General features: G+C 32.5%; 1 protein-coding gene across 1 annotated transcript in view; it reads left to right on the top strand.

The window, feature by feature from the left end:
• Window positions 1-327: 327 nt before the first annotated feature.
• Window positions 328-11176, top strand: part of LOC103398938 (G protein-coupled receptor kinase 5-like) — a 19270-nt gene continuing 8421 nt past the window's right edge. Inside the window, exon 1 of the mRNA XM_025053900.1 lies at window positions 328-433. Coding sequence (XP_024909668.1) covers window positions 328-433 — 106 coding nt within the window. The remainder of the gene's footprint in view (window positions 434-11176) is intronic.

Genomic DNA, 11176 nt, shown 5'->3' with positions numbered 1-11176 from the left:
GAAAAAATGTCTCTTGGTGTTATTTGGTCAACTCCTGGTAAAATGTCAAGTCCCTTAAAATTTCTTTTTTTACATTTTGAGTCATTTTAGAGGATGATATATGTTGAAAAAATATTTTTCATGTCAATTAAACATTTAATGATGAAAAAAACATTTTTTTTTAGCCAACTAGAGGAAAATTATGTTGTTTGACCTTTGACCTCACAGGTGATGGCATCTTGTCTTAGTTCGAATTAAAAAGTATTTCTAAAAAACTTGTGTACGCAGAGGTTTGCACAGGTACGCAAAAGTACACAGAGGCACGCAAAGGTACACAGAGGTACGCAAATGGACACATTTACACAGAAGTACACACAGGTACACAACGGGACACAGGTACGCAAAGGGACACACAGGTACGCAGAAGTACACACGTACACAAAGGGACACACAGGTACACAGAAGTACACACAGGTGCGCAAAAGTACACACAGGTACGCAAACGGACACGTACACACAGGTGCGTAAAAGTACACACAAGTACGCAAACGGACACGTACACACAGGTGCGTAAAAGTACACACAAGTACGCAAAGGTATACACAGGTACACAATTGTTTTGCTACATAAAAGGCGTGTAAGTGTAATGTAAAACATCTACCACCAGAGGGCAACATTACCCTAATTTCTGAGGATAAAATGTTCTCATTCAACAGAATGGACTTATTATTGTATATATAGTAGTAGTAACTATTAATATTAGTATTATATATAATATTAGTAAAAAAATATATACTTCATATAATTAAAATATGAAAATATATTTATATTCTCATTTTTTGATTAATTTCTTTTTTTTAATAAATGGACATATATAATATACACTGGAATATACGGACATATATAATATACAGTGGAATATATAGACATATAGTATACACTGGAATATATGGACATATATAATATACACTGGAATATACGGACATATATAATATACAGTGGAATATATAGACATATAGTATACACTGGAATATATGGACATATATAATATACACTGGAATATACGGACATATATAATATACAGTGGAATATATAGACATATAGTATACACTGGAATATATGGACATATATAATATACACTGGAATATACGGACATATATAATATACAGTGGAATATATAGACATATAGTATACACTGGAATATATGGACATATATAATATACACTGGAATATACGGACATATATAATATACAGTGGAATATATAGACATATAGTATACACTGGAATATATGGACATATATAATATACACTGGAATATACGGACATATATAATATACAGTGGAATATATAGACATATAGTATACACTGGAATATATGGACATATATAATATACACTGGAATATACGGACATATATAATATACAGTGGAATATATAGACATATAGTATACACTGGAATATATGGACATATATAATATACACTGGAATATACGGACATATATAATATACAGTGGAATATATAGACATATAGTATACACTGGAATATATGGACATATATAATATACACTGGAATATACGGACATATATAATATACAGTGGAATATATAGACATATAGTATACACTGGAATATATGGACATATATAATATACACTGGAATATACGGACATATATAATATACAGTGGAATATATAGACATATAGTATACACTGGAATATATGGACATATATAATATACACTGGAATATACGGACATATATAATATACAGTGGAATATATAGACATATAGTATACACTGGAATATATGGACATATATAATATACACTGGAATATACGGACATATATAATATACAGTGGAATATATAGACATATAGTATACACTGGAATATATGGACATATATAATATACACTGGAATATACGGACATATATAATATACAGTGGAATATATAGACATATAGTATACACTGGAATATATGGACATATATAATATACACTGGAATATACGGACATATATAATATACAGTGGAATATATAGACATATAGTATACACTGGAATATATGGACATATATAATATACACTGGAATATACGGACATATATAATATACAGTGGAATATATAGACATATAGTATACACTGGAATATATGGACATATATAATATACACTGGAATATACGGACATATATAATATACAGTGGAATATATAGACATATAGTATACACTGGAATATATGGACATATATAATATACACTGGAATATACGGACATATATAATATACAGTGGAATATATAGACATATAGTATACACTGGAATATATGGACATATATAATATACACTGGAATATACGGACATATATAATATACAGTGGAATATATAGACATATAGTATACACTGGAATATATGGACATATATAATATACACTGGAATATACGGACATATATAATATACAGTGGAATATATAGACATATAGTATACACTGGAATATATGGACATATATAATATACACTGGAATATACGGACATATATAATATACAGTGGAATATATAGACATATAGTATACACTGGAATATATGGACATATATAATATACACTGGAATATACGGACATATATAATATACAGTGGAATATATAGACATATAGTATACACTGGAATATATGGACATATATAATATACACTGGAATATACGGACATATATAATATACAGTGGAATATATAGACATATAGTATACACTGGAATATATGGACATATATAATATACACTGGAATATACGGACATATATAATATACAGTGGAATATATAGACATATAGTATACACTGGAATATATGGACATATATAATATACACTGGAATATACGGACATATATAATATACAGTGGAATATATAGACATATAGTATACACTGGAATATATGGACATATATAATATACACTGGAATATACGGACATATATAATATACAGTGGAATATATAGACATATAGTATACACTGGAATATATGGACATATATAATATACACTGGAATATACGGACATATATAATATACAGTGGAATATATAGACATATAGTATACACTGGAATATATGGACATATATAATATACACTGGAATATACGGACATATATAATATACAGTGGAATATATAGACATATAGTATACACTGGAATATATGGACATATATAATATACACTGGAATATACGGACATATATAATATACAGTGGAATATATAGACATATAGTATACACTGGAATATATGGACATATATAATATACACTGGAATATACGGACATATATAATATACAGTGGAATATATAGACATATAGTATACACTGGAATATATGGACATATATAATATACACTGGAATATACGGACATATATAATATACAGTGGAATATATAGACATATAGTATACACTGGAATATATGGACATATATAATATACACTGGAATATACGGACATATATAATATACAGTGGAATATATAGACATATAGTATACACTGGAATATATGGACATATATAATATACACTGGAATATACGGACATATATAATATACAGTGGAATATATAGACATATAGTATACACTGGAATATATGGACATATATAATATACACTGGAATATACGGACATATATAATATACAGTGGAATATATAGACATATAGTATACACTGGAATATATGGACATATATAATATACACTGGAATATACGGACATATATAATATACAGTGGAATATATAGACATATAGTATACACTGGAATATATGGACATATATAATATACACTGGAATATACGGACATATATAATATACAGTGGAATATATAGACATATAGTATACACTGGAATATATGGACATATATAATATACACTGGAATATACGGACATATATAATATACAGTGGAATATATAGACATATAGTATACACTGGAATATATGGACATATATAATATACACTGGAATATACGGACATATATAATATACAGTGGAATATATAGACATATAGTATACACTGGAATATATGGACATATATAATATACACTGGAATATACGGACATATATAATATACAGTGGAATATATAGACATATAGTATACACTGGAATATATGGACATATATAATATACACTGGAATATACGGACATATATAATATACAGTGGAATATATAGACATATAGTATACACTGGAATATATGGACATATATAATATACACTGGAATATACGGACATATATAATATACAGTGGAATATATAGACATATAGTATACACTGGAATATATGGACATATATAATATACACTGGAATATATGGACATGTATAATATACACTGGAACATATAGACATATATAATATACACTGGAATATATGGACATATATAATATACACTGGAACATTAAACATACATAATATACATCTGGAATATATAGACATGTATAATATACACTGGAACATATGGACATATATAATATACACTGGAATATATGGACATATATAATATACACTGGAATATATGGACATATATAATATACACTGGAATATATGGACATATATAATATACACTGGAANNNNGGGTGCGGGGTGGTGGTGGGGCCGGGGGGGGGGGGGGGGGCAGGGGTGGGGGCTGGAGCTGCAGACCCTGGTCTGGTTCAGTCCACAGTCTGACTATTATTATTATTATTGACGACCGGTGTTTGAAGGAGTTACTGTATATAGTATTGGAAAGGATGCAATATATACAATATACCAATATAAACATGACATTGAAATACATTATATATGCACGCATATATACATACAGTATATACTGGATATAGAAATATACTAGCAAACATATATTAAACATATACACATACATATATACGCAACACACCTTACATACATTATATATGTATATATATGCTCTCTATATACATATATACATACTGTTTCCACAGGATATAGAAAGATAATATCAAACATATCATATATAACATACGCATTTATACTTATATACACACATAAATATACATGCACATATATACAGGATATAGACATGTAATATCAAACATTATCATATATTAAACATACACACATATACATCTAAATACAGGATATAGACATAATATCAAACATAAACGAAATATACACATATATACTGTACATACCAATATAAACACAATGCACATTGCATACATTATATATGTATATATTCACACACACAAATATATACACGCATATACATAAACATATATTTCTAATCGTAAATGGAATTTAAGATTGTGGTTATTGTCGTGTTGTTGCACGTACTCCCTCACCCGTCCGTTCATTCGGATATTTAACCGCTAATAATAAACGCGATAATGTCAAATGTTGTTAACTCGTAATTAATGCTAACTAATGACGGTTAAAACCAGCGGCCAATTGGTTTTCACCGATGGTCGAAAACTAAACTAAAGCCTGTTTCATCTTCTGCTCGTTATGTTTTTTTTATGCATATGTTTTAGCTCGACTTTGTAACGTTGGCCGACAGCAAAGAGATCACAGCTGTAATACCAAGTTACACCAGTAGATTTATGTGTGCTTAAGCAGATTGAGTTGCAGTAATGTAACATAGCCGAGTCATTTGGGGTCGGAGCTGACGGAGTGAATCCGACTCCGACGCCCGAGGGGCTGCTGCTTTGTGTCGTTGTATTGTCGAACGCAGAACGTTACATAAGTAAACGGATCGAATCACGGATCGGAGCGAACACCAGATAAGTTGGCTCAACCTGCGGCTCCAATTTTGAGGGTCGGTGTTGGTGTAAGAGGTCGGATGTCAAGCTGCTACGCTAATATTTTCTATTATTACAATTTTCCCCCCTGGACTATAAGTCACACTTTTTTCATCCTTTGACTGGTTTTGCGACATATATTAAAATAATTTTAATTCACATGTTTATTTTCACTACCACTAGAGGGCACTCTAGGCTTGTGTAGCAGAATCTGCTTCTCCTGCAAGTCGCGATTTTTTCATTCTTTGGCTGGTGCGACTTATACTCCAGAGCGCACAACATTCGTCCCACGATGGGTTAATTAATAGAGTGACGCAGGCTGCCACAGGAGGCGCCGCTAGGGATATGTAGCTCCTCTGGGAATCGAACCCACTTCTCTCTGCGTGCGAAACATTTCCATAATAACAATTATTATATTTTATTTATTTATAAAATAAATTAAAATAATGTTTTATATTTATAATTATTTATATTTTTAGATTAATATATTTTTAATTTTTTTATAATTTATTATATATTAAATTTAAAAAATTGAACAAAATAAAATCTTATTATTAGTAGCAGTTTTATATTAGATCCATATATTATATATGTCTATTCCAGTGTATACTATATATGTCTATATATTCCAGTGTATATTACATACAGTATATCTATATATTCCAGTGTATATTATAAACTATATGTCTATATAATCCAGTGCATATTATATATGTCTATATAATCCAGTGCATATTATATACTGTATGTCTATATATTCCAGTGTATATTACATACAGTATATCTATATATTCCAGTGTATATTATAAACTATATGTCTATATAATCCAGTGCATATTATATATGTCTATATAATCCAGTGCATATTATATACTGTATGTCTATATATTCCAGTGTATATTACATACAGTATATCTATATATTCCAGTGTATATTATAAACTATATGTCTATATAATCCAGTGCATATTATATATGTCTATATAATCCAGTGCATATTATATACTGTATGTCTATATATTCCAGTGTATATTACATACAGTATATCTATATATTCCAGTGTATATTATAAACTATATGTCTATATAATCCAGTGCATATTATATATGTCTATATAATCCAGTGCATATTATATACTGTATGTCTATATATTCCAGTGTATATTACATACAGTATATCTATATATTCCAGTGTATATTATAAACTATATGTCTATATAATCCAGTGCATATTATATATGTCTATATAATCCAGTGCATATTATATACTGTATGTCTATATATTCCAGTGTATATTACATACAGTATATCTATATATTCCAGTGTATATTATAAACTATATGTCTATATAATCCAGTGCATATTATATATGTCTATATAATCCAGTGCATATTATATACTGTATGTCTATATATTCCAGTGTATATTACATACAGTATATCTATATATTCCAGTGTATATTATAAACAGTATGTCTATATAATCCAGTGCATATTATATATGTCTATATAATCCAGTGCATATTATATATGTCTATATAATCCAGTGCATATTATATATGTCTATATAATCCAGTGCATATTATATACTGTATGTCTATATATTCCAGTGTATATTACATACAGTATATCTATATATTCCAGTGTATATTATAAACAGTATGTCTATATAATCCAGTGCATATTATATATATCTATATATTCCAGAGTATATTATATATGTCTATATATTTCAGTCTATATTATATATGTCTATATATTCCAGTGTATATTACATGTCTACATATTTCAGTGTATATTATATGTCTAAATATTCCAGTGTATATTATATATGTCTATATATTTCATATATGTCCAGTGTAAGAAACACATTTAAACACGTTTGTCGACGATGAGTGACCGAACAGTCTGTGTTTTTTTGGGGTTTTTTTATCTTAAAACTTGCTAGAAATGTGGCTGGAGTCGTGTCTTTATCTCACTCCTCCGTAGACACTGCACCACTGGCCTCTCCGTGTGTTATGAGTGGGTTGGTTTTGTTTTGTTTTTATTTATTTATTTATTTATTTTTTGTTTGTTTTTTCTTGAGTGGAAAAAAAAATTTGCCCGATACTTTCTGTATTGTTATTGCTGCCTCTGCCCACACACCCCACACACACACACTCCCACACACACCCACACACTCACACACACACACACACACAACGTCAGTACCCACACAGGTTACGCACGGTTTCTAAATTTCTGGTGGAATTCTGGTAAATGTCAGGAGTCACGTCGGGACAAAGCGGAGACAGGAAGTCTGATGAAGACTCCAGGAGTGTATGATGACGATGATGATGATGATGATGATGTCCCAGGGTGATTCACTTAAGTGCGTCTTAATGGACGCCCCCTGTTGACGCAGCTGATTAATGGCACGTCTCGTAAATTTAATGGACAACAATCGATGTCCTAAAGTCTGGAAGTTTCCTTTCGCTGAGCTGCTTCTTAATGTTCCTGAATGTCTACAGGTTTTAATCAATGTGGTTTCCAAAGTAGCGGGTGCGGCCCTCAGAGTGGTACCAAAGAGTGGAAGTAGATTTCAGTTTGTTTTAATTGCGATGTTTTATAAAAAAAATGATAAAGTTTGGTGGAGATTTGAAGAACAAGCTTTTGGACTAGGTGGCAGAGGGGTTTGGGAGGGCGGGGTCACATGACGGTAGTCGAAGGCTTTAATGAGTTGAACAACTTCCTGTATAAGTTTGGTTGAAATTCGCTAGCATTGACGCGCGTAGAGAAGACTTTAAGAGACGTTACGCTAGAATACCTCAAAACAGGAACAAGGGTGAACCAAATGCTACAGGATGTATCTGTGTGTGTGTGCGTGTGTGTGTGTGTGTGTGTGAATGCACCTGCAGAAACTGTTACAGTTTTTTATTGTGGGGATATTTTGAGGGTCCCCTCTGAGGGACGTGTAATTTGTTGTCACAAAACAATACACAAACGTGTATGTGTGTGTGTGTATGAATGCACCTGCAGAAACGGATACAGTTTTTTTTTTGTGGGGACAATTTGAGGGACCTGTTGTTAGGAGTTGTCACAAAACAATACAAAAACGTGTATGTGAATGCACCTGAAGAAACGGTTACAGTTTTATTTTTTGTGGGGACATTATGAGGGTCCCCACTGAGGAACATGTAGTTTGGAGTTGTGTCACAAAACAATACAAAAACGTGTATGTATGTGTGTGTGTGAATGCACCTGCAGAAACGGATACAGTTTTTTTTGTGGGGACATTTTGACGGTCCCCACAGAGACACGTGTAATTTATTGTCATAAAACAATACAAAAACGTGTTTGTGTGTGTCATTTGTGTGTGAGAAGCAGAAACACTTGTTCTGGTGGTGAACAAACAGAGACGACATTGTGGGCGTGTCTCCCGGGTTATACCCCGGTTCCTGGGTCTTTATGGATGAGCAAACATGCGCTCCGCTCCCGGAGCTCTGACTGGACGGCTCCACGGATACGATTCCACTCTATGGAGAAATCTGTTTTTTTTTTTTTTTTTGGCCAACTGTCAACAAGCCGCCGCCGTCACGAACCGGTTTGTCCACCTCTGTGTGTGTGTGTCAACCCGTGACTCCTGCCCTCGGGGCCAGCCGGATATTTATAGTCGGAATGATTACGAGGACGTAAAGATCGCGCTCCAGACATAGCCGCGGGCTACGTGCCGTGAGCTCACGTAGCGATCTTGGGGTTATTTAAGTTGAAGCTGCGTCGCGTGCTCCCGCGTCGATGTCGCAGGTTTTTGTTTTGGAAGCAGTATAGACGCGGCCTCTCATTTACGTCAACAAACCCGCATTTACATTCAGACGTCGTACACACCGCGTTCCGAGTTGGAACCAGGTGTTAGCGTCAACAGTACCGGTAGGACTCGGTGTGTTTGTACAGAAAAAGTCTCGTAACGTCGAATCTGATTGTGTTAGCATAGCATTTTAGCACGACAAGAGGCAAAATCAACACGTTATTTTTATTCGCAACTTCAAAAGCAATATTTCCGAGGTCGTTTTGAAATAGTGGTTCTGAAAATAAGGGGCGTGGTCCTTGAAGGCAAATTATAAACATTTTTAATTAAATAAATTGTAAAATTAAAATTTGAATTTTAATAAATTCAAAATTTAATTTTCCTGAAATTTAAAATTTAAGAAAATTTTAAATTTTCATAAGAATTTTTTTTGTATTTTTATATTTTTTTTTATAAAAATATACATTTTTTAAATATTTTTTATATTTATTTTATATAAACTTCCTTAAAAAAACTTCCTTAATTTGTAAAGCAAATTCATTTTAATTTTAATGCAGAAATTGTGACCCCTGCTGGATTTCAAAAATGTTTTATTCATGGTAAAATAAATTGATTTCTCGAAAGTTTAAACTTAGTAAATGAAATGTAAATTTATTTTGCAAATGTGGTCATTTGTCCTTTGTGTAAAAAAAAATTGCAAATCTTTGATAAAACACGTGCTAACCTGCGGTTGTCGTGCTCTTTTACGGTCAAGTCCGGGACAGCTGGGGATTGTGGGAGAGGAGGAAGTGTTGCGATCTGCGTGTGAGTCACCGGCCCCGGGCCGAGAGCAACCAATCAGAAAAGTGAGATTGTTAGCCGCTTTTGTAACAAAAATAAAAAAATTAGCAGTGACGCTAACATCATTTTTCCTAACCCGGGGATTGTCGAAAAGATCAAAATATCGTCCTAAAATGCGATAATATGTTTAATATTCATTGTCGTGACGAGGCAATAGTTGCCGATCGATTGATCGATTAACACGGCATGTTTTTTTGTTTCTTTTACACCGAGCCGTTCGTGGACTCTCCTGAGCCGCAGCAGAGCCGTTAGCGTAGCTGCTAAATAGCACTAATAAACGCTAACGCGACCGTTACGAACCGAATGTTAACCCCCGTTGGTTTGTAACGTCTCAGTGAAATAAGTCATTAAAAAAAAGTTGCTATCGTCGTTGATTCTAAGACGTTAGCCGAGTTAGCCGCGGCGGCTAGCACGGAGGATAAAGGAGAAAGAAACGGAGCAACGTTTGTGTTTTTTTCCCCGGGAAAATGTATTAAAAAATTCTGCAAAAATTTTTAAGATGAATGAATTTTATTTTTGGTCCTAGGTTTAGGACGTAATTATTAAAAAAAAAAAATTTAAATGCTACCCCACATTTTACATTCTATACACCGGTCAACTTTAAGAAAAATTTTTACATAATTTTTTTTAAATTTATTTTATTTTTATCTCCTGTGGAGACCAGATAAACATCTGCACTGGTGGGTAAAAAAAAACGTGTATCGTGAGTTTGCGTCTGCTGCCAGTGCAGGTGCAGGGAGCAGTTGCGACGCACAGCTGGGGTTCAGGATGTGGTTTTCCGATGCTTTTGTTCACAGCGTGCAGATCCGTCACCGAGGTCTCAGCGTAGTCTGATCCTGT

This window comes from Cynoglossus semilaevis, unplaced genomic scaffold (assembly GCF_000523025.1).
Source record: "Cynoglossus semilaevis isolate Cse_v1.0 unplaced genomic scaffold, Cse_v1.0 scaffold2800, whole genome shotgun sequence".
In the NCBI taxonomy this organism is placed as follows: Eukaryota; Metazoa; Chordata; class Actinopteri; order Pleuronectiformes; family Cynoglossidae; genus Cynoglossus; species Cynoglossus semilaevis.
Note: the sequence above shows the minus strand (reverse complement) of the source record. Positions and strands in the feature narration are given on the sequence as shown.